The 24,686-nt window shown below is 43.4% G+C and overlaps 1 protein-coding gene across 3 annotated transcripts in view; it reads right to left on the bottom strand.

The window, feature by feature from the left end:
• Positions 1 to 5,228, bottom strand: part of LOC146252202 (metabotropic glutamate receptor 7-like) — a 41,942-nt gene extending 36,714 nt beyond the window's left edge. For 2 of the 3 annotated variants that reach the window (XR_014732017.1, XM_084679448.1), the window contains exon 1: positions 4,052 to 4,674. Coding sequence is in view for 2 of the 3 variants with exons in the window: in XM_084679448.1 (XP_084535574.1) it covers positions 4,052 to 4,561 (510 nt within the window). In the remaining variant the exon portion in view is untranslated. Of the gene's footprint in view, positions 1 to 4,051; positions 4,675 to 5,040 lie in introns of those variants that run through there. The other variant, XM_084679449.1, reaches the window with a different exon arrangement.
• Between the last annotated feature and the right edge of the window lie 19,458 nt (positions 5,229 to 24,686).

Below are 24,686 nucleotides of genomic sequence, written 5' to 3'. Positions count from 1 at the left end.
CAGCACATAGCCTACATGTTTGCAGTGTGCCTGTTTGGACTTCTGTCAGCCAAATAGATCAGTCTGCCAGGCTTCAATCTACCTGGAATCAATCACAGTGATGATTCAGTAGAAAAGAGGAGAGATAAAACGGCAAGCAGAGCCTGTCAGGCTATGAGAGGGGAGGACATCAATGCCTCACCTCGACAGCTGGTCTGCAGGGGCCGCGTCCCTCGACAGAAGGACAAGACAGAGTTCACCTGCATTCAATACAAAGTTCCGCCTTGGTCTTTGGGAATGGAGAGGAGACAGAACGTCGCGGGCAGTTCTTCCTGATGTAAATGTCAGCCTCATAAAAACCTATTCCACTGTTCATTCAAAGGAAGGGACATTGTCTAAGAGGCATTTCAGTAGAACTGACTTCTTCTCAATAGTGGGGAGAGTACACTGAGGCAGAAAAGAATGTGAGGATGGGGACATTTGGGTTTGCTTGTCCCTGACTGTAAGATATCATGGCAGGGCATAAACTTGTTTATATAACTTGTTAATACTCCAACTTTGAAATGTACATTTATCGTTACCTGTAGCCTAGAGCACTAAAGAGTCAATGACGTACCTCCAACGTAGGTGAGAATTGTTTTAATTATTGATTAGGGCATCGATCTCAAAGCTGTTCAAAACAGCTGTTCAACCGAAACCAAGACTATGGAGTTAACCATGATCAAAGTATACAAACCTGACCTGAAGCTAGGATAAAATGTCCGGAGCATAGAAGGACCCACTGAAATGATTCAAAAGCCCCACTTTTGTCTTTGTCCAGTGTTTATGGTTATGTTACAGTCATCAATATCAATCTGACTAGCGTGAGTGTGAAAGATACGTATGACAAGGACTAGTGACTTTGAAAGCAAAATGATCGTTTTGTTATCTAAATATTAAGCGAATCAATATGTAATATTAATGAAATGAAATCATACGGAAACGCGCCTTCAGAAAATTAATTAACTAAGGCCATCTAGTGAAATGAAATGTGAAGATGCCTAGCGTACCGGAGGTCAACACAAATCCTAGGTCCACATGCCTAGAGCCTGGTAGTAAAGTCTCAAAGTGACAATGACCCTGTCTCATACAGAAGCCACACATCCTATCAAACTGTGGGACACAACAATGAGGACGTCTGAAAGCATTCAAATTGGACCATCCCAGCCTTCACTCAGTGGCTGCAGGAGACCAGATGGAATGCCTGTGGTAGTCAGAGGAGTATGCAAACACATTTTGGCCTGCTGCATGCACAAACTGTTTAAAACCAGTGAAATATAGTAAAGCAACACTCAAGACATTACTAAAATATGGTGCGTAGAAGAAGAAAACAAAATTATACCAAGCATGGCCTTAAAGGTTGTTCAAAACAGTATCTACAGAAACATTTTCAAGCTTTTAATGATAAATCCAGTCTTCATCAGTTCACCTTCATCTTCACTGCTGAGACTAATCCTCAAGAATTATGTGCTTGAAGGTGTGAAGACAGTCTTTTTGGAACAATTGCTTCCACAGGGGAGTAGGGAACTCTCCCCCTTTTGTATGGTCATCAAAGTGCAAATGAATTACCCTGAGAATCCATGGGGTACCCCCTAATTCAGCACAACAATCAACTTCCAAAGGTTGAAAAGTCCTTCACTCTGTAATAATTCAAAAGTTGACATAGTCGTTATCTTTTTTTCCCTGTGCCATTGTTGCTTTTCATTTCCAACACAGCATGAGAGGCAGGGAAATAAAAACATCTTCAGAGCAAATCGGCCTCACCATGGCAACAGTATTGATCAACACTCCTGAGTCCTCAGAAAAATCTATCCCTCATGTCAATTTCCCAGCATTAACAGTTCAGTGGCCACTCACGCCTCGAACAGACAGCTAGGATATTTAGTGTCTGGCAATAAAATCTACAATCACTATTTAGGTTCCCTCATGATCCATTTATCACAGGGGGAGATGCTCACAATGGGTGGATGATACGACAACATCACTGAGCTTCAGTAGAGGACAAACAGACGCAGCGGACCCACTGAAGGGTGATGCCTTCTGAGTTTCACTGCAGATTGAGAAAACGCATTGGCCACACTAATCGGAATGTGAGCTACAGGGAGTGGTAGGGATAATGGAATAATGGGAGAACAGTATGTTATCTAAATATACTGTATGGCATGCCCTAACCATCTGATAGCCTACTTTATCAGCTGATGTTGCAGATAGGACATGGCATTTTCAATCATGCCTGATCAGGTGTTCTCATCCAGAATGTGACTAATTTCAGTTGGCACTTAATAGATTGGAGTTGAAAACAATCTCTGAAACTTCTAATTGCTACCACACATCAATCTGATGCTGTGAGACAGATGAGTGTAAATGGTCTGGCAGCTGTCGGATGGAAGATCTATTGATTTCTACAAGGACTCATATCTAACCAATGTTTACTATCAATGGGATCATGCTGATCATTAAGGTAGACATTGGCTTGGCTGGATGTCAATGTACACCAGGCTGAAATGGAGAGGTAAATGAGCCTCTCCACCCTGACAAGAGCAGGGTTGACTGCAGGGATCAAGATTGCAAGCGACAGCTATACGCAAGTAGGTGCAGTGGGGGAATTAGCATAAATGCAGAGTGACTGGCTGAGCAAACGCAGGAAGGAGCTTTGTGACAGCGCCTGTCAGCCCACTGATTCCTCCCGCCTGATTACTGTGCTGAGGCTCCTGAGCCCCAGCACACCTACGCTGCTGCAGCTCGCACAAACACACTCTCCTTATGGTGACAACGAGGAGAATTAGAGAATCATAAAATGTCTCCATAATCATAATCACAATAACCAATTATTGAATATAAAATGTATTTAAAGCAAATATTGAATAAAATAGGGTTGCATTTCCCTGGAACATTAATTTATTCAGTTGCTCAATTCAGAAGATGAACAGAGAGAGAGCGGCCTGTTCTGCCAAGGCCAAGCTTGTTGTGGGAACTGTCAGCCTGGCGGTCCATCCCATCCAGCCACAAAGCCTCAGAGACAAGGAAGACTATAGAGTGGTTTGATATGGATTACACTCGGTGTTAAAAGAGAGGGTAATGTGTGTGTGGGTGTGTGTGTGTGCATGAGCATGTGTGTATAAGTGAGTGTGTGTGTGGTGGGGGCTAAAAGCATGTTAAGTACTTTGAAGACTCTCCAAACAGCTACTCAGGGTCAAAGATGTTGTTTGTCTAATTGATTTAGAAAAATTCACAAAAGTCACAGGAAACTGAAAATCATTAGTACTTTCCTTTCAACATAACACTAATGTTTTTTCAAGGCCTTCCAACAAGGCACGTTGTTTTTTCCATCAACAGAAGTTGTATTTGTCTACAAGTTTGGAAATATCAGTATTATATAAGTATGGTATTTGTTTTAATCAGAGCTAGTTTTGGATCTTTATTGGGCGTCTAACCTCACTGCAGTAGTAACAGCAGACCAACAGAATGCAGACTGACAGACTGAGGCGTCCCTCCATAAAAGACGGTTAGATCAAATTCTAAACTCTATCATGCTTGATACTCAATTCATATCATTGTCACAAACATACCCAGGGGTGCTACCTGAAATGTTGATACTATTGTGCGGACCTTTCAGAGACCACAGTTTTGATTAGTTGTGTGTGTTTGTGAGTATTTCAACCTGTCAGGCCCCTTCGGTAGGCATTCAGTGTTCCACCGTGGAAAGAGGTAGGGAGGAAGTGGTCAGTCATTGGGAGCTGTTCTTTCAGCACCGTGGTGCTCTCAGGCCCACTCAGCTAGCTCTAACCATTTTTCTCACTGGGCGAGCACTTAAAAATAACCACGGAGGAATGGCAGCAGAGCTGAAATTTACATTGGATGGTTCTATTTGAAGGAATAAAACATTTTTACAAACAAATATACATGCAAGAAGGCCAGTATGTAGGATAGCCTAGGCTATATTTTTAATAAGCATGCATGTGTTTTGTCCTACCTTAGAGACATTACACAGAGTGGCAGGCCTAGTTCTGTGACAAAGAATCCCACGACTCACCTGAAAGAGGCGCAGAATGTTGGCCACCATAATCGATACTGAACTTGCCGAGGCGCCTATGACTCCAACTACTTTTTCAGGTTTGACAAACACCGGTGGTTCCCCATTAGTGCACCGGACGTCGGATGTGTCCTTCTGTATTAGGGCCTGAACAAAAGTTAGGGATTGTTCGAGCGCATAGGTATCTCTCGAACATGTGTCCAACACCCGGGCGCCTAAGGTGATGTTGGGCAAGAGTTGATCATCGATATTGATTTGGTCCAAAGCATACATCATAGCCTCGAGCCGATGGATTCCGTTCTCCTTTTTTATATCTCCACACGGCATGCCGTCGGCCCCTCTGGCGTGCACCGGGAACAGTCCACCCAGAGTCAAATGGCCCTCAATCCGGATTGAATGGGGTGCGTAAATTTCCTGTGACAGCGCAAAATCCACTAACGTTCTCAGCAACCAAAACACGCTCCATACACAGCATGGTATCGGCTTCGTATTTGGACTGTGTCGTGCCATGATGCTCTCACCAGAATTAGTTTCAGGGAGGAAATAAGACTGCAGTAATCAACAACTGGAACTCAAATGACGACGAAGTTTTTCAATACCAGCCCATTGTTTTCACCAAGGTGGCGATTCAACAAGCTTGGTGGAAAAATCGAGATGCATTCGGTTACAAACTGCGCCCATCGCTTAGCTGCCAGAAGTGCACGGCGAAGCTTGTTGAATAGGAAAACACCCTCTGACGGTATTTCAGTTCGCTCAAGAAAAGGAGACAACTTCCATCCATTTGTCAAAGAACGTAGGCTACAACCAAAGACTTTACTCAAGAGTCACACATGAAGCCAGTTTATAACATTCGGAAATCCTCAACACAGACAGCTAAATCTTGAAGAGCTACAGTCGCTTCAACAAAAGTGTAGACATCTTTTCAAAACTAACAATGGGAAACGAACGGCCAATTTTTCGGAAGGGAGGATTAAAAAAACATAACGAACCGTTTGCCGATAATATAACACTTCGAATTTAGTTCCCGTAGAACTGGATGACATTCTTCACGCTGAGTCCAACTTCTTAAGAGCGCAGTGACGGAGGCATCTCTACTAAAAACCAGCAACTGCGTTTCGGTCGAACAGGAGTCATATCATTGGAATCTCGCAAAAAGACACGACGTCCGTAAAAGCGCGGCCAGACATTTCAAAAGGATCAAAATGCAAGTAGCCTAACCTAATTACAAGCGTTCTCTCTCGCGCGCGCTCTCCCTTCTCTTTCTTACTCTCTGTGACAACCACCTTTGTCGTAAAGTAAAGACTCACAGGGAAGAATTTTCCGTGCGAATTAGTTTTCACTAGCTTTCCTTGAGAGACGCCATTCAGCTGCCGGATAAAAAAAACGTGACGAATGACTTCAGAGGAAGATTTCTAGGATTTAGTCACCTTAGACAGGTGGAATATATAAACTGATCTATGTCGAAGTGTCTGAAATGTTCTTGTATTTTCAGGAGCATTTTAAAATAATAATTTATTTGTACATCGATAATTGCGATTTGGCATCATCATTAATTTCCTGTTCAAACTATCGTCTTCGGTGGGTACGTTGCATGCTGTAGCCTATGCAGTAGCCTAGGCTTTAACGCAGTCATTTGGGCACGATTGAAATGTAATTCCCCTCCCCTCGCTCTCTCTCTCTTTCTCTCCCCACTTCTTGCACACAGAGTGTATGGACGCGCGCAAAGGACACACGCATCCACCCATCTAATTATAACTTCGTGTGAAAGCTATAAATGTCTGTGTGTATTGTTAATCTAAATGAAGATAGTATTTAATTCATGAGGGTGAGGTAGGATTGGTTTTGCTTGACTTTTTTCACAAGATAACGTATAGCTTACATATAATAAATGAACTGGCCAAACAGAATTTAAGTATTATTAGGACACCTACATGTGAAAATGTCATTAGCCTTGATTAGCTTACTATTATATCGGTCAAAACTCAGTCGTCTATCAAAACACCGATAGATGTAAATGTGTGTTTGAAACAGCTATTCAAGATTACAATGGCCATTCTTTGTCAGACTGTATGTCATTGATCAATAATTATCTATAGGACTGACTGCCCTGTGATGTGAAGTTGATGAGAGGAAAAGAGAGCTGAAGCACGAACAGACATTCTGAAGGGTTCTAAACTGGTCGCCCAGGCAACCCCTCTGCACAAGACTCTTCCTCCTTCTTATTTGCACCCCCACTGGCACAGAATGCTGTGATACCAGTAGGAATAACCATAGATATAACAGAGGCAGCTTCCCTGAATCACCCTCAACATTATTGGTTTACTTTACAGGTTTCGGTTTCACAGACACAGAGATTATAATAATTTAGTTTCATGGACATGTCCAAATGGAGCCCTAGGCTTAATTTGCTGTAACTAAGTAAAAATTAAATAAATGGGAAAGTAACTTCCTTGGTTGTTGAGGGGAATATACAAGGTCTGAACTGTAGCCTATGGTTCTGATCTAGTTGCTGAGAAATAACTGAGGATATGATTTATTCTGACTGCTCATAGCGAGACAGCAAAGTAAGGGGGCTGTAAAAGGGCTGTATATCTACAGACCAAGAAAGTAATGCTTCAGAATAGATGAATTGATGACTCCTTGACTCATTGATGCACCAACTGTGTTCTGATTTTCAAAAGAGATAGTGTGCACAATGGTGACACACCTGATTAAGTGTTTGCTGTCAAATAATGGGAATTAGTCCTTTAATTACAAAGTCAGCCAAAGAGAAAAGTTGAATCTTTGTGTGAGGTGCAAAACTGCATTCTGAAAGCATGTTCACCCCATTTCCATCCTGTTCAATTAAGAGATTAGAGGGTCTATGTAACTCTAATTGAAACATGCCCTATTGACATTACAGGCATGAGTGGACAAATTTCATTTAATTTCAAATTAATTGGCTTGAATAGAGATTAATTCAAACCCAACTCTGCTATGTGAAGTATTTATCTGTGTTAGCAGCACTGTTGGCAGAATTATTGCTCCAACTTACCAAGTCAGTATGTAACGTAGACTTTGTGGCACAAATATGCATAAATACAACATAACTATACCATATTTGAGCTCATCATATTTACTATTGAGGCAGAGCTATTGAGCTCAGTAAGCAGAGTGTAAGAAAGGGAACAGACTGCCTAGGAGAGGAGGGAGGAGAAGGGGAGAGGGAGGCAGATGGCCTCCTCCACTATGAACACAGTGAGACAGGCAGGCCTGTGAAAAATGCAGCAACAGCCCCTACAAATGACACCCTGGGAGACTGGCATTGATACGCACAACACTAATTCCACTGCTTGGACTGTGTGGAGAGAGTCTGACTTCCACTTACACTGTCAACGGAAAGGTTACTTTTGAAAAATGGGCCCTGCACTGGGATTTAATTCACTGACTAACCTCAGGAAGAGGGGCTCCTTCCCCTGGGAACAGTCTGTGATTTAGACTGAGATTACACTTCAGTTTGGATCCACTATCCTTCTCTCTTCCTTCCTTCATCTCTTACCTTATTCTCACTCCCCTCTCTTTCTCTGCTTCTCTCTCTTTCTCTCTGTCTGTCTCCACACACAAACACACACACACTTCATTACAATTCCACCAAAAGGATGACATGAAGTAGCAAGGTTCCAGTGAAGTGTTAATGCATCTAGGAGAAGGTTAGTGTAAAATATACCCAACTACACAAACACAGGCCTGGCTTTTCTCATCCAAGGGACTATTGTCAATGCATTGCACCTCAGAAATGATTTCTAGCTAAAAGAGACCACAGCTTTTGTTTCAGACAAATAACATGCCTTCTATAAGTTGTGAGTGCTCTTTTTCGAGTCAATTACAGTCCAGGCACTGTGTGCTCTTCTCTAGAACCAAGAATCAAAGAACAATAAAAAGTCAACCTCCAGGACCAAGGCCAACAGCAGTTTGCGTCAGGGCTGACAGTCGGGACAATGGGGCCCGTCTGTCAAATTAATTAACCTGGAGACCTCTGTAATTCTGGACACAAACGAAAGGTTCAGGCATCCACAGGAAAGAGATCACCCAGGAGCAGGAGGTAATTACATGTCGCTGTGATTTGTTCTGAACGCCACAAACCACCAGGGTACGTTTGAAATCATGAATATTCTGACCAGGGTTAGGTGTTAATGTTTGATCAATGTTAGGGCAATGTTAGATTAACAACATGAAGGTCACCGGCCTGCTGGGCCTTGTGCCTAATTAAACACCATCTGTTAAGATTCCAACTCCTCTTACTTACTCTTAGATTTTTATGTCCTGCGGTTTCTTCACAAACATTGGTGTCTACACAGGCTGGTGCTGCACTGCTGTGGTAGGGGACCCCCAACACAAAATATCACTTATATGAACTACATACAGAAAACATCATTGTACATTTGACTTCAAACGCAACGTTCTGCTTGCCACCTGTTGATAAACTAGTTCCCTTTTAAATCTTGTTTGCTGACTATTTTAAGTTTGATCTCTCCAACCCACAAAGGTTTACATCAGAAGAGCGAGCAGGTGCTCTCTAGGAATGATGATGAGCCCTCCACACTCAATTATCACTGGAATCTCTCTGTCACACTTGCTCCACTTGAATTGTGTGTTAGTAAAGCTGCTGTGGCTGTTGGTGTCTCTGTGGCCAGTCAAAGCAGAGATGTGACAGACAAACAGGCTTGTGACCAATGGAATGTATGACAGCGGTTGCCTCCTGGTTACCAGATCCATCTCAGCTGCAGCCAACCCTGGTGCTGTTGTAGTTCGTTATACAACCTATCTAACAATCTGACATCTTTTGGTGTTCTCAGACGTCTGAACTAAAACCGAAACACACAGTCATGTTGTAACAACAGCCAAGTAGGAAAAAAGTGAAACTATTCAAAGAAAAATCACTGCTGTTTTGGCCCATTGTTGCTGTGGCAATTACCTACCACTATGATTGGGGTGGCTGGGCTTTTTTTGTGGGCAATAACGAGCAGCAACCATGTGAATGACAGTGAAAGGACCTGAAGGTAGTAACCCCCCACCTACTCACTTCCGTAATCTTCCTGTGGTTCTGTTTGTGAGTGACTGGGCCTTTGTTATGATACCTAACCCCATGGCCCAGCGGGCTCATTGATAAGTGGGGGCAGCTGTGGCAGGTGGGTGATTCAGCAGAAGGACGTACCCACACATTTGATTGTGATAGCGAACGCCCCTGGTATTGTGCCTGTTAATTACCTGACCTTCTAGGGAGCTCTGCGGTTCTGTGTGTGAGGTATTTTATCAGAGAGGTTTCATAGAATATTATAATTGAGAAGATTTGTCCCTTGCCTTTCTGAATGATTCATAATCATCCTTTTATTCAGTATAATGACATGTGGGGTGTGTGTGCCAATGTGCATGTCGGTAGAAATTGTGTACTGTAGTTATGTTCTTGTGTGTATATGTGTGTATGTGAAGGTGCCACAAATGCATACTGATTCAGATGTTGTGATAATTTTTATTCTTAAACATTTTTAATGAGCAAGCAGACCATCAAATTAATGAATGCAATTATTTTACCAGCTGAAGGTGAAGCACACCTTCCAGTTCACTTCTGTCATTTACCATGAGACTGAAAGGTGTTGATGATAGAGATAAGGAAATAAGTAATTCAGTATCCAAACACATTTTCTTTCTAAAACTTAATTTGTGATGTTTCCTTCCAAAACTGGGTAACAGTTACAGACTGTAAAGTGTCTGTTCTGTCACCAGGGACAACAGGTCGGGGAATTCTGTTTGTCTCAACATTTCATCACATTCTATAACTTATACTTCTTACTGATACATGTAGTTTGACACTGCCATGTGTCGGGACTAGAATGAGTCCTTCCAGAAACAATGTGGGTTCTGTAATCTAAAACCATAATTCCATTGAATGTTTGAATGTATTTCTGAAGACATAAAAACTGGATCGCAATTTTGGAAGATGGTGAAGTGTGTTGAAAGCTGCCATGACCACTAAAGACCATGCAGTCAGCTGTTGTCTGCTATAAGACATTGGTTCATGTTAACTCTGCAGTTTCAAGAGAACAACAAGGTTTCTGTGCTGTGAAGATGAGAAGGTGGATGCGCTGAATAAGAATAACTGCACAGAAACTAAATGACTTAAAAAAAAAACACTGCTCCACGAACACTATTCTGATTGAATGTGCAGGAATGCATTGATTAACTTATTTCTATCTTTCCTCGTTGCACATTCCTGTCAATAGAGTGGGTGCAGAATTTGCACATTTTTGGAATTAAGTGTGGTGCTCTGTGTGTTGAGAAAGAGCAGTTTTTCATTTTCCATAACTCATTACCATACTGAGCTGGGAAGGGAAGACTACAGTTGAGGGCAGACCTACTTATTTTAGATAAGTGCTCTCGGTGACATTTTTTCTTGAGTTTGAAACGCACACACAGACACGTGTGCATGCACACAGACACTTGCTTTGATTGGGCGGAGTTTTTGCTGCTGACGCACAATACATCACCCACATGAATTAATCTCTCTCACTCATTAGACAGAAATGAACTCAAATGGCAAATTACCTCACAGAGCTGTGTATGAGAAGCTATAAATCAGCACCTTTAGGTACGGATGAATGCCATCTACCACTTTCTAGACTTATGGAAGCTGTCACATACACTGTACGTCACTGCCTATACCTTTAGACGATACACAATTAAAATGATTCCAGTGAAATTTCTGCAAATTCAAACAAAGGGGAGTAGTCCGGGGCTGCCTGGGGAGAGCATTGCCTGGTCTGAGACAGGGATTCCCAGGGGCCTCTCTGTTCAATGAGCTTGATGCATCAGTGGTTCTCCCTGTCCCCCTGCCTCTCCCCCTGCCTCCCCACTGTCTCCCACCCAAGGTCCCACTGGGGAACAGCTGCTGGATCTGTGTGTGTCACAAAGGCTGCCTATTCTCCAGTGAGTTCCACTGCCTGCACACAGTATGGGCATCTGGGCTTACAGCTGATCACTCCTCACAAGGGGCGCAGGAGAGAGGTGGAGTATTGTACATGCTCATTATACAACTCCCAGCAGATGACCCAATCAAGGGTGTGTGACAAGGATCTAATATAGGTCACTGTGAGGTCAGGGTCTCTGTGCTCAGCTGACTCATCAACACTCTCCCAGGGTGACTCTTGTAGGATACCAGTTGACAGAGAGACACCAAGTCACAGAAAGATGAAGGAAGGCCTTTCTATTTATAGAGAGATGCTGAAGTGTTTGCGTCCTGTAGAATGGAATGCATGCCCAGCGGTGTGTGTGTGGGGCTGGAGAAGAGCACCGGACACAGTACTGCCCAGGACAGCGCAGTGCTACACCACAATGGCTTCTACTCTGACGGCTGCTTGGGGATTGAATAAAGCCCAGTTAATTTGCAACATATCACGTTTTGTTACAGTGGTTCAGACAATCCCTCATATTTCATCAGTGGGCCTGGGAACGGGGGGTTTATATCCTGCCTCTTTCCTCCACCTCTCAGCTCGTTTTAAGCTCCTCTGTGTCACAAGTTTTTTTTTCTCTCTCTTTAGAATATCCTTTTTGCTTTCAAGCTGAAAATCAAATCTATAAATCAAAGGCAATGGGAGAAAGTGGTGAAGAGTGAAGGACATTTAAATCCTCTCAGAGTTTCCATAGCTTCAGAAAGAAATAAACAGGAAATTAAAATGGAATTTATAACCACAGTGGCATAATGCAGGTTCTATTGAGGAGATTGCATGCAGGTGCTCTTCTTACTGTTTGCTGATTCCCTTTTTAAAATTCTATTGAGAATTGATCCTGGTCTCTGTCAGTAATATCCCAGGAAAGAGGCGGAAAGAAAATTCTTGCAGGATTGCTGGTAATGTCAAGCGCTTGCTTCTCTAAGCTTCAGTCTATTTTGAGCTGAGTGTTAGTAAACAATACCAATATCTATATTTAAAAAAAACACTGTTAGCATTCATTCACAAATGCAGACTGGTAAGACAAATGCAGCAAGAGATAAGACATTTGAAAGGAAAGACAATCATAAAATGTGTGATCTAATTCTTATAGAATGTTAATAGCTGTTCCCTTCATTTGCTGTAGGTAGGTGATGTAATACAAGAGAGCTGTTTTCAAGACGACAGTTAATCCATCCACGCACAAGAAGAGGCCTGACTGGGCAAACAATGTGAGTCATTGAATCAATGTTAGCCCCTTCAGGGGATTTGATTAAAACAAAAAACCTGTTTGCTGGCTTCATCACATGAGAGAGTATCCTATAGACCCCATCCAAAAAATGTATATCAAAGCTGATGTCATTCCAAAAAGTCACTTTCTAGGAAACCCTGATTCCAGTCTGCGGTAAATCAATCATCATAATCTAGGGCACAGAGCAGGGAAAGGAGGATCATTGCAAAATATATTGTTTTATTTCTTACAACCCATCCATAAATTATATGTATTACTGTCAAGTAATAAGTCTACACAAAGGTATGAGACTATCAAACACATCTAAACATCAGAAACAATACAAAAGTATTGCTTAAAATCACAAGAAGCTTACCCTAGGGCACCAAATGCGTTGGGACCGGCATTAACGCTATTGGTCTATTATCTGAAAGAGCTTTGTACAATGTCAACAAATCTGATAGCTACATTGCACAAGCAGTTCATGTTGGATACACTAATGGTGGAGAGGTGGAAGTGTTTCATCCATGCTGGCTTTGTTGCTCAAGGTGCAGAGATCAATATCCCTCTCCCTCTTCTCTGTTTAATGCTTGTACACACACCTCAGACAGAGCAACTTCACAAGCTGGGTTGTTTTTTAAGACTGTCTTTTCTGGTGTTCCCTTTAACGTTATTTTGAAGGCCATCAAAGTGAAGTTGTAAATCAAGGCACTCTGCGGCAAACGTAGGGATGAGAATGCTTGCCTTTTAAGTGGAATCTTGCTATTGAACCTCGGGCACTACAGTCCATAAATTGTGCCATCAATTATTAACCCAAATCTCTTTTAATGTGCCAAACGAAAGCCCAGCAGACTAACTAATGCAACCACCAGGAAACAAGAAGAAGAGATAAAATGACCAACAAGGCCACAGTTGGACCCTTTTACCTTCACACTATCTAAAGTGCAGGAAAACACCAGACATGTGGCCGTCTCTTCAGACTGGGGAATACATCAGAACAATTAGCAGATAAATTATCTAGATTTCCTCTCATGCTGCAGACTAACAGATGCTGTAGAAACCTGGTAGAGCTCAAACAAAGAAAGGATCGGCCCTCCCAAGTGGTAATGTTCCAGTAGGCTTTTAGATGTGATAATATTTTTAGTTCAAGTTCATCGAATCCAGCAATCAGGGTTACTGCAGCAGAAGGTGCTGATGAAGAATAGTTCTTCCACAATGCCATTAGAATTACAAACAGAAACAAAGAAAGACATGTTTTGGTGTCAGTCATTTCTAAATTCCTTGTGTTGTTTTTCCTGTTTCAACATGGTGTAGTTTTCTAAAGCTTTTATACACTTCTCAGGTCATGCAAACAGCAATTCCATCACCCAAAGACATTTACCTTTAAAGGTATTCCATTCCTCATAATATTATACATCTACCACAAACCATTTTACTCCACCTTCAGTCAGGAATTTGTTAATCCTATTTGATTTGAATTATAATTTTTGAGAAATAATTTGACTTCTGCCTGAAAAGGCCATGGCCAAAAGTATGTATATTCGTATTTCATGCAGAACTTAGAAGTCGTGACATTATTTGAATTTCTCAGATGAAAACATTGCCTGAAGCACATTATGCATATGCAACACAGACCCCCGCGGTCACATTCCATTTCTGTTGTTTTGTTTATTCAAGCAACCAGGATTATTTCAAACTGGTGAGCCCAACAATGTTTTTTTTCCAGGACCTGTTCAGATCTGTTTCTCCTCCAACAGATGAGGGGGGGAGTCACAGACAAATACTAGGAGCTGTCTGATGTGCTAAACCCTGTTTAGTTTGGTATATTGTCATGAACAGCGAGAGTGTCCAGGCAGGCAGTGATAAATATCGTCTGTCTCCTCGAACATGACTACCTTGTCTAAACCTCAGTCTCGCAGAACAAGAGGAGGAAAGTGCAGTTAAATAGTGCTGCGATATCACTATCACATTACTTAAAATGGATGGGCTCCAATAAGACAAGTATGATACTGGACACGTATAGACTATCTTATATTACTAGGGAGAGCACTCACACATATAGACTATCTTATATTACTAGGGAGAGCACTCACACGGAACAGACTGGCAGCTCCAGCTGGAGCCAAAGTGCAAACTTGGAAGTTCAACAACAGTTTTTGTTACACTACATGTGCGCACCACATTAAGTCCGTTAAGTCCTCACAAGTCTGTGAACATACACTTTTGCGTTTATTATACTTTCAAGTATGTGTTGCTCCTCTAGAAAGCCTCTCCAGACTTTCATCAGAGGCACCACAGGGGGCCCCCTTCAGAGCAGCAGGTCCACCCTGCCTCGGCCTCAGCCTCCGCGTCTTGTGGAGGGATGTCGGTCCACCACGGTAGGGCTGGCCTTCAATATGGATGGCGACAGCACTGTGCTTGTGCAGAGACAGGCACCCCAGAAGAGGCCATTCATGGGTCAGATCTTCCCCTTCCTTCTCAATCATGTACGTATATTGTCTCTGACTAGACTGATGCTTGTACAAAAAGCACAGTAAAGCTGGTATTCAGTCAAACCTGCAGTGCAGTGTTGCTTGAGCTTAGGCTCACATGCCTGTGGAAGAAGGGATGGGAAAAGAAAGGTATTAACGTACTGGGAATCACAGACTAATTCATACTGTGTTTACCAAGCAAACCTTCAGGACTCATTTAAATAAATGTTGCAGTGCAGATGTAATTTTTCCCCCCACAGCTCATGCTTGCCAAGTTTTACCCCAGAGCGAGTTTGATTGACTAGCTCTCATAAATGGCAGACGCACAGGGGTTTGCGGTGGGAGTGGGCCAGGCCTCTCTTAGAATCCCTCCATGTTTTATATCCTTACTCTCAACACTGCAACGCACTCATGTACACATGCTGCCAAAGATCCTTTCATACCAAACAGGGATTTTCTCCTGAAGAATCCCCGAGCTTGCCGTATTCACACGTTTCCTTTACATGAATGCCATCAAGCGGCAGCAGCAGCAGCATGATACTCCTATAATCTGGGAAACCCTATAAAAAAGCGAATGTGAGCACCCTCCCCATTTGCAATAAGCCACTTTGTTTGTTGAAAACTCGCCAAGTGACGGAAAAGCAGCTGCTATCTAGGCAGTCTCAAGGGGCTAGTTAATTTTAGAACGATAATCTCCCGCAATATGCTGGGGGATTAAGACATTAAAAATCCCAGCATGGGTAGGCGATAAGGCCTTCGACTCATGGACTCGAAAAAGGAGTGTGTCACAGGAAGTAGGATGCATGTTGCTTATCATGCTAATCAGAGAGAACAAACAACAGTTATCTAATGATGTGACGATGCCAGGCTCCTTACCCTATTTCCGTTAAGCAGAAGTGATGATGGCGCTTCATCACCAGCTATTAGCGCTGTCTCCAAAGGCTGTGTTAGCGAATGCTTCCTAAATGGCCCTGGAGGAGAAAATGGCTGCAGTCAAACAGGGGAGGTGCTGTGTGTGAGTTTTAATCAATGTAATTTCCATATGCAGGCAAAAACAAATCCTCCTGCTGAGACAGAAGGTGGATCTCCTCTCCAGGCCTCCCCTGTCTCACCCATGCAGTGCTTGCCTGATTATCGTCACCTTGCCAGGCAGAGGGAGGCAGAATGCCAGGCTGGTTACTGGGCGACATGCCTCCCAGGTATGTTGACAGAGACAGTTACAGTTGGTATGACAGGCTGAACTAACAACAGAGCAGACTGGCAACATAGAGTTTGGATTGAGAATAATCTAGAAACTGCACAGCTCCAGGTGAATACCAATGGCAGCCACAGGGAGCTGTTCAAATGACCGGGGGTGAGGTGAGGAGGGGTGGGGTGGATGCGCACAGCGAGGTAGGCTTGGCCACCCACCTGGGCCTTGGGCCATGGTCCCTGATCTTCAAACGACCAGGCAGAAAGAAGCCCCTCCCCCCTGCTGTTCAAACCCAACAAATACTGGAAGGAAAACAGATGACTAATGCACCTGCAGCTAACTCAAGGATAGGAAAACATTCCTCTGTCAAAGGGATTTGTGTCACATTAGAGGGCTGGGAAGCGGAAAGAAGCTGCTTTCACGGGATCCCTTAACGCCCTGCATTGTGGAGACAACCTGCCCCCTCATATTGACTCTCTCTCTCTCTCTCTCTCTCTCTCTCTCTCTCTCTTTCTCTCTCTCTCTCCCTCTCTCTCTCTCTAGCAGCTAGGCCAATTTACATTGGCAGACAAACGTGACATTTGCTGGTGCGAGAGCAGCTCATGGGAGGTGTCATAGGTGGGCACTGTTGATAAGAAGACTGCCAGAACATAAGGGAGGGGAGAAACCCGGCGTGAAAAGAAAATGACATAAATCAGAGAGAGGGCGAGGATACACCTCATGTTCAAACATTAGATGGCAAGTTACACTTCACATGTGTAAGTTTGGGCAGCTGAAGCACACAAAGGAGACTCCTTTGGCTACATTTCAAACATTCCCTTCTCTGTAATATTATCCATAGGTTGTGTCGGCAGACTGAAAAAGCTAACTTTACATCTGGGTATCTAATGCATTAGAAGCTCATTATAAACAGACCAGTGGTTAGGCCAGTAACGTTCACACCAAATTCCCCTGTGTCAGCTCCAGTAAAGAACACCGAATCCTCTCTAACACGATAGGAAGGAAGAGAGGGGAGGGGAGAGGATGGAGAAGGAGTGAGCAAGAGAGAGAGAGAGAAAGAGAGAGAGAAAGAGAGAGAGAGAGAGAGAGAGAGAGAGAGAGAGAGAGAGAGAGAGAGAGAGAGAGAGAAGAGAGAGAGAGAGAGAGAGAGAGAGAGAGAAAAAGAGAGAGAGAGAGAAAAGAGAGGAAAAGAGATAGAGGAAAGGTTGGATTTTTGTTACTCAGGCATGGCTGATGCACTTTTAAATGGTGTCTGGTGAATTGCTAGTCAGTTTACAGACTAACTTAAACTTCATGACTGTCACAGAGAATCATCTTCAACAATAGTTTATATATATAACCATCCTGCTCAGTGAAAAGACAGGCACTTATATAACAACCGCTGCTATAGCTTACTGTGCCACTCCATCGGCCTCACATCCGATCACTGCACACAACAGTTCTACTGCATCAGCTCCTTCTTTCTCTAAAACTTGATAGTAAAAGGAGTCCTGTTGTGATCTAATGTGATTTGAGCAACTGTGAAGGTCTGGGAGACATGACAGTCCCATATGAGGCAGTTTAACATCACCAGACATTAGGAATATACCTGAGATAGCAGGTGGGAGGACAAACCAGTGTTATTCAGCTCAGAAATTACAGCATTGGCCTGGAGCTCTCTAAATCAGATTGATGATCCATTTCCCATGCCTTGGGGCCACAGTAATGTAAGGGTCTGGAACACACAGAGGCTTCCAGGAGACAGATGGGGCCTTGTCTGCGGTGACCTTGCTGAGCTAATATTTCTCCCAGGTCTTGTCTCTTCCCTCCGTCATTAAAGGTGGCGAGGCTTTTACAGTAACGACAGGAAGACTTCAAAGACACTGTTTACATGTGGGACAGGACGTAAGCGAGGCAGGGACTAATGTCACATCGATAAAGGTAACAAGCTAAAGAGGGATTGTGAGGTGAATGGCAAGCATGAACACGTGTGTGCACGAGTTTATGAATGTGTGAGAGTACGTGAGCGTATCTGTGTGTGTGTATGAGAGAGAGAGAGAGAGAGAGAGAGAGAGAGAGAGAGAGAGAGAGAGAGAGAGAAAGAGAGAGAAAGAGAGAGAGAGAGAGAGAGAGAGAGAGAGAGAGAGAGACAGAGAGAGACAGAGAGAGACAGAGAGAGACAGAGAGAAAGCCAATTACATTTCAGTGACTGCACATGACTATTAAGTCACAGCTACACAGCTATGTGCACACAAAACCATACAAAGAGACTGTAGATGTTTCATTTCACAGTCAAATGTCCCTGGCGTTTCCTGACTTCACACCCACAACCCACACACAATCATAAACCATGTTCATTTGAATTCCATTGCCTTGCCAAAGCATTCCAACATAAACCAACATCTTTAAAGGGCCTTTTGTTGAATCTAAATCCACTTTTGTTCATGGAGCAGCCAGTCTCTGAGTGTTTGGGGGATTTGTAAGGCCTTGTATAAATCCAGTGACCTCAGGAGTGGACGGCAACACAGGAGTCATCCCAGAAAATATGGTCCAGGAAGCAATCCGGCGGGTCACTGTTACTCACTGCCAGCCAGCCGGAGAGAGATAAGGAAATAATCAAAACAGAGGGGAGAGGGCCAACTCTACCCAGACTGCAATGACAGATGGGCTCCCACTCATTCTCTCTTAGTTCATCTCCTTACACCCACACCTCTCAACACTGATATTTGCTTTCTCACAAAGTCTTCAGTAATAACTGTTGGCGCGGGCTTAGTCTTGAACAGCCATGCTTGTGTGTTGCTACAGAGTGCAGAGTCCTCCCCTCGTATCTCCATCTCCTTATCTCTCATTAGCCTTGGCCTGTGATGAGGGTTTAGCCTTGCAGGGCGACAGTAATCTATTGAAAAAGGGTTTTATATTGGATAGGCTTTATCAGCAAGGCTATTTAAATTTTCATAATGAAGAACAGTGTAAATCCCACCAGTGCCCTTGTGCAGCGGCACACACACAACGCCACAGTATGCAGCGCCTGGTAATCATTGTGTAATCACTCAAACAACAAAGCAAATCTGAGCCCCCCAGCCTCCAGCCACTCCCCAGGCGAACCAACCCATGAAATTTGCTGGGCTTATGATTTGTTCTGGGATCCGAGCAATAAGTAAAAGCTCCTGGTGGCCTTGTAGCCAGATTGGATCTCAGAAACATGTTGCACCTGGTGGAGATGGAGACAGAGGAGGGGAAGGAGGCCTGTGTCCGTATTTACAATTTGATGGTTGCAATCTTATTGAAAATCTCATAATGCAATTTGGTGAGCTTAACGGCAAACCTCTGCAGGCCACAATCAGTCTCACTAACTTCTTTCTCTCTCCCTCTATTTCTTTCTCTTCCTTTCACCCACTCATTCTACGTCTCCCTCACAGCATGGAAAAGCATGAAAGCATGAAATGACACAGCCATTTCTGTGGTGGAACCTGGGGCTCAGCATCACTTTTCAGTTGTTTTTTTATATTTCAATCATTACTTCTGGTCTGAGGGAGAGTGGAGGCTCAATAACTATCAAAGTGAGTGATCAATGTGGGGTTCTGTTTTGATTTGGGACACCCTAATGCACTATAGGCTTGGAATAAGAACTTGGAGACAATGGGCTGAAAGATCTGGTCTGAATAAATAATGGAGTAAATGTGGAAAAGGACCTATAAAAGGACTGCTGTTCGATGGAACCTCATCACCTCATTTCACAAGACTAGACAGTATCTCCAAGCGTTTAGCATCCCATCTTCTCCCAGGTTCACTCTCTGGACTCTTGAGTCTGTGTTCCTACAGGATGATTCAACAGCTGAATGGAGTCTGATACCAGAGGACAGGAGGAACACTACATCCATCACTCTGGAATACCCACAGGTTCTCAAATTTTCATTGTATTGCATTTGGTTTGCATTTGCAATAATTAACCGTGATAAGTTTTTTATTCTAATTAATAATGGATGCAAGATAGCATTATTGAGCTCCACATTAAATTCCGTTCATCAAATTGACTTTCCTGGATCCACTGGCTCAGACTACTAAACAGGACTGAGAAAAGGTCAACGTTATCGTTATGTAATTTAGCCTGAGAACAATTACCCAGCAGGCTAATAAGAAAGCTAGGAAGTTAGTGACTTATAATGAGGACTGTTGAAATGAACGCTCCCTGTCATTGGCTCAAATTTATCTCATTGTCCAAATGTGGAGATGTGTTTTATAACCATCGGTGATGCCCAGCTCCCATGCAAGTCAACCTATTCACTTCCAGTCTCATCAAAATCCAGTCATTCCAAATGTACTTCTCTGAAGGGCTAAGGACAACGCCTAGAATTACAACCAGGCACGAATAACTGCCGTGTAGTTACAGTTTTTACTTTATCCATGACTTCCTCCTACTTTCAGACAGTATAAAAGTATGAATTGCCAACTGTTTCACCTTCATATCTGCTCATACTGAATGTGACTGTTTGCAGATCCAGTATAATTCTAGTCTGTACAGTGGAGAGATGGGCATGGTTCCAGGTGACCAATCCTCCATTTTGCCATCTTCAGCACTCGATACCTCCCTGATTAAAGGCAGTCTATTCCATTGATTGAAAATAAGTGAAAAAACTTGAGCCTTTCTGCTCGTGTCTTCCTTCTTCTTCTTCCATCTGTGGGACTGAAAAGACTCCCCTGACAATGTCCATGCAATTTAGGCGAAGCGGCCGTGTCCTGTTGCACCCTGTGACTCCGGCTATGCTCTGTTACCTCATCCAATCAGCTGGGAAAGTATTTGTGCTTGTAGCACAGGAGAAGGCGGCCAGGAGTTAAATTGAGTTACCTGTTCAGAGAAGGTTTCATTTTCTGAGGATGGCCCTGGAGATCCTTAATGGAAGTGCCATTGTCTCATCCCCTCACATGCCCCCTGGGGTGGGGCTCTGCAGAGAGCCCACACACCGCAGCAGCACAGGTGGCAGCATTGTCTCAGTTCTGGAGATGAGTGCCATCATAAAAGTACTCCACATCAACTGTATGTGTGACTAACTATCCCCTTTCCACACATCCTTGTATTAACAGTCACAATACAGAACTAGGCTTGTAGTGTCTTGCTTATACTTGCTTTCACAGCCTTTTACAAACACACTTCGCTCTCTCTCACTTTCCAAGTCTTGACTTTAACTCTCTCTTTCTCTAGCGTGCATCATCAGAAGATGTATCTGCATCATTTCTCTAGCAATCACATGATTCATTTTACAGCCGTAATGACATACAATAATATGATCACGTACGGTAATCCCCATTGGTCAAGGGGGCGGAATGGCTTTTCTGTGAAATGTGGATCACCTCCCATACTGTACGTGATGGAGGCAAGAGCAGGAGATCTGGAGTCTGCTCAGGTCCTGTCTTCCTCGGCTGATAACCACAGGGCAGAAGATGAAAGAGTGGGTGCGATGGAGGGAAGAGATGCGACAAGATTCTAGGAGATGAGAGGATAGACGACAGCAGAGGAGGAGGAGAGTAAAAGGATATTTGAGGTGAGAAAGAAAAAGGAGAGGAGATGAGGGCTGAATAGGAGGTGCCACGCTGAGAGAGGATGAGAGAAGACGAGCGAGAGGAGGAGGATGAGGAGGAGGAAGAGATGAAGAGAGACGGCCACTTCACAGTCACGACAATTTACTCTTGTTCTGGCCCATCATGTTTTATAGCACAATCTCTGATAGCAGAGTACTCAGTGCTCTCATTTCACAAGCCATATCCCTCAGTAATGTGACCACAAAGACAGGAGTGGAGCCATTGCTTAAGTATAACCACCTACAAACACATAGGCGTAATTAGATACCCTGAAGGAGTGGGGAAAGGAGGAAGCAGCCAGCAATATTAACCCCTTGGAGGTTTAATTGAAATCGCTTGCAATCAACATATTTGGCAGGGGCTTTTGAACATTAAAACCACAAGTAGCTTAGCCTTCCATCCCACACACAGCCAAGTGTATTGATATGTTCCTGTGGTGAAGGACTTGCATGCTGAACACAGTAACTGCAAGGTGTTTGATGCTGAGGCCTGAGAGAAACTCAGCCTTGAGTTTGGCCTTGAAGATAAATTACAGTACATGTCTGTACTCAGTACAGAGATGAAAACATTGCATCTGTATCAACATGGCAGAGAAGTATTATTTTGTAGTGAAACATTGTTGATATTTTGATTACGGTTACTTTACATACCACTAGATGGTGTGTTCAATGCTTTTCACTCTGAGGTCTTCTTGTAGCCACTAGATGGGGTGTGTACTACAGAGTAGTCGAACACGGTTGCACCACCTTCACTTACTCTGTCAGTCATCATGACTTCCCATCAACTAGGGATTAACATACTCACTGTCAAATGAGATATAATTGTGGACAACAACCATTGAGAGAAGTGACCTTTCCATCATGACAGCTTTGAGTCGTCAGTAGTAGGCAGACCAAGGCAGTGGATCCACAACCCCAGAGACATTGTAAACATTTGTAAACTCATCTTTTAGTGTATATTGTATATCGTTTATATACAGTAGTTTAGAGCTCCTCTATATTGCCAAGAGAAAGAGAGAAATGGTGGTAGTCAGAAATATATTCCGCCAACTCTTCTGCGATTCATCCTGGAGCTGACTCATTCAAATGTGTGTATCTGGCAGTCTGCCAGGCCAACAGAAAGCTGTTAAAACAGTAAATGAATATGAGGTTTATATTCTCAGGTTCTCATGGAAGGCAGGTAGAGCGCAGGAGGCTATACACACACTTCAGCTGACACAAAAGAATACGTGTTTACAGAGTTGTTCACAAATGTCCCCTGTTTCAATACAACAGTCAAACAGCCTCATGGCTCAGCTCTGCTGTATCCCTGCTCCTGGTGCTTTGACAGACTACCCATGTTTTCCTCAGCCCTTTTCTACACTGCCACAATAGACTTGAGGGGATACTTAAACAGTCCATAATACAGTCTATGACTTTGTCAAAATAAATGAGTAGAAATAATGAGTGCCTCTGAACTAGAGGGTGTGAGTTCCACATCCAGACTGAATTCTCAGTAGGGCAGGTAAGCTTTATCAACTCAGCACAAAGATAGATACTGTACCCTCCATCTCAAGGACAAGAGAAGAGCCCACAATTCCCTGTGCTGTGGTGTTTCCTCTGCAGCAGATGGGAAAGAGAAAATCACTTACTGCTGGGAGCAGGAAGCATGCGGGTCAGGGTTTAAGCTTTGAGGTCCACTCTGAACCTGGCTGATTTAAGAGCCCTAGTTTGCATACGCTCATTCTAATCAAATACAGGCGGGTGGAGGAGGAGGCAGGATTTGCAAAGCAGGATGATAGACAGGATTCGTTGTCACAGGGCAAATGAAGGGTTTTACAGCACAGTTTGTGCTGCGAGCAGGGAGTTAAGTCTGCACAAGTACACACATGACATGCAGACATACACATGCCCACACATATACACAAGTGCTCAGGAAAACATGCACACAAGTTATTTATATTGTATGGGTCATTGCAAAGTGTACCATCCCTTCTGGATTTTTTAATAGTTATTTTTGCAGCACAATGGTAGCAAGATGTTTCACACAACAGAATTCAATATGCCACAAATCAAAGGGACTTGACATCACAATGCATGAAGAAGTAACCATTTTGGAAAACCATCAGGCATTAATGTGCGTGAACTCTGAGCAATCCCATTTCCCTTGAACAAATGCCCCATGGCTGCCAAACAAAACAAACAAACACACACACACACACACACACACATACACACCTGTGATTATTCATTCTGACTTTGCTACTTACAAAACACACACTCTAAACACAGATGTGTAACATTAGCACCAGAGACTCTCCCTAGAGAGACACGGAGCCAACACAGGACTATGACTCATCTACGTAGTTAGTGAAGAAAAACATATTTGGCGTGGACAGGTTTCATCTGTAAGATTAAATAGATTTATTGCATATGTGTGGTGGGAGCAGTCCATTTAAAATGTATGTAAATGATATATGTTGTACAGTACGTTCTGCATAAATATTCAATGGCACATGCATATTTAAATTGTCTAAGGGATGAGGGGTCATCCCAGAGGGAGACGGCAGACAAATCACATTTAGAGCCATACCTCAGAGAAAAATCTTTTTAAAGTACTCTTAGCAGGTTATATGTGGGATGCGTGGGTGAATATGTGTGCATCTCTGATTAGTTCCTACAAACCTATGGCAGCCTAGGGACAACATTTTGTGTAAATCCCCTATCTAAGGTTCTGCTTACATCTGGAGGTGTCTGAATGCAACCTCACCCAACTCCATCTGGGCCCCTCACACTATCTCCCCCTTACCATTATTAGAAAGTAAAGCCCATCCGCACACATCAGCCCACCGGGGGCCGGCTGGCTGAAAGCCTGTGAAGAGGGAGTGGGAGTGAGTGGAGCACCAGAGGCTATGGGTGGTAGTGTGGAGGTGGCTGCTGGGAGGCAAACCTAATGTGCTGTGACAGGAATCAGAGCTGTCAGGACCACCGTGACCAAGAAGCATGGACACCCTCTAGCCAGCCAAAAGCTGGAGAGGGGGAGTCAGAGAGAAAGAGAGAGAGAAAACATAGGAAGGCAATCCAAGGAGAAGAGGAACCAGGAGGAGGAATAGAGGCACAAAACAAACGAAATACAGCCAAAACCATTGAATAGAGCAAACGAATGTTTAAGCAGATCGACACAGTATGCAAGAGAGGTGGGTGGAGAGGGATTGACATATTCTTGCCAAATCCAAATCCACTGA

This window comes from Hypomesus nipponensis, chromosome 18 (genome assembly GCF_054491055.1).
Source record: "Hypomesus nipponensis isolate SF chromosome 18, ASM5449105v1, whole genome shotgun sequence".
NCBI lineage: Eukaryota > Metazoa > Chordata > Actinopteri > Osmeriformes > Osmeridae > Hypomesus > Hypomesus nipponensis.
The sequence above is the reverse complement of the archived record's forward strand: the minus strand, read 5'-3'. Positions and strand labels throughout refer to the sequence as shown.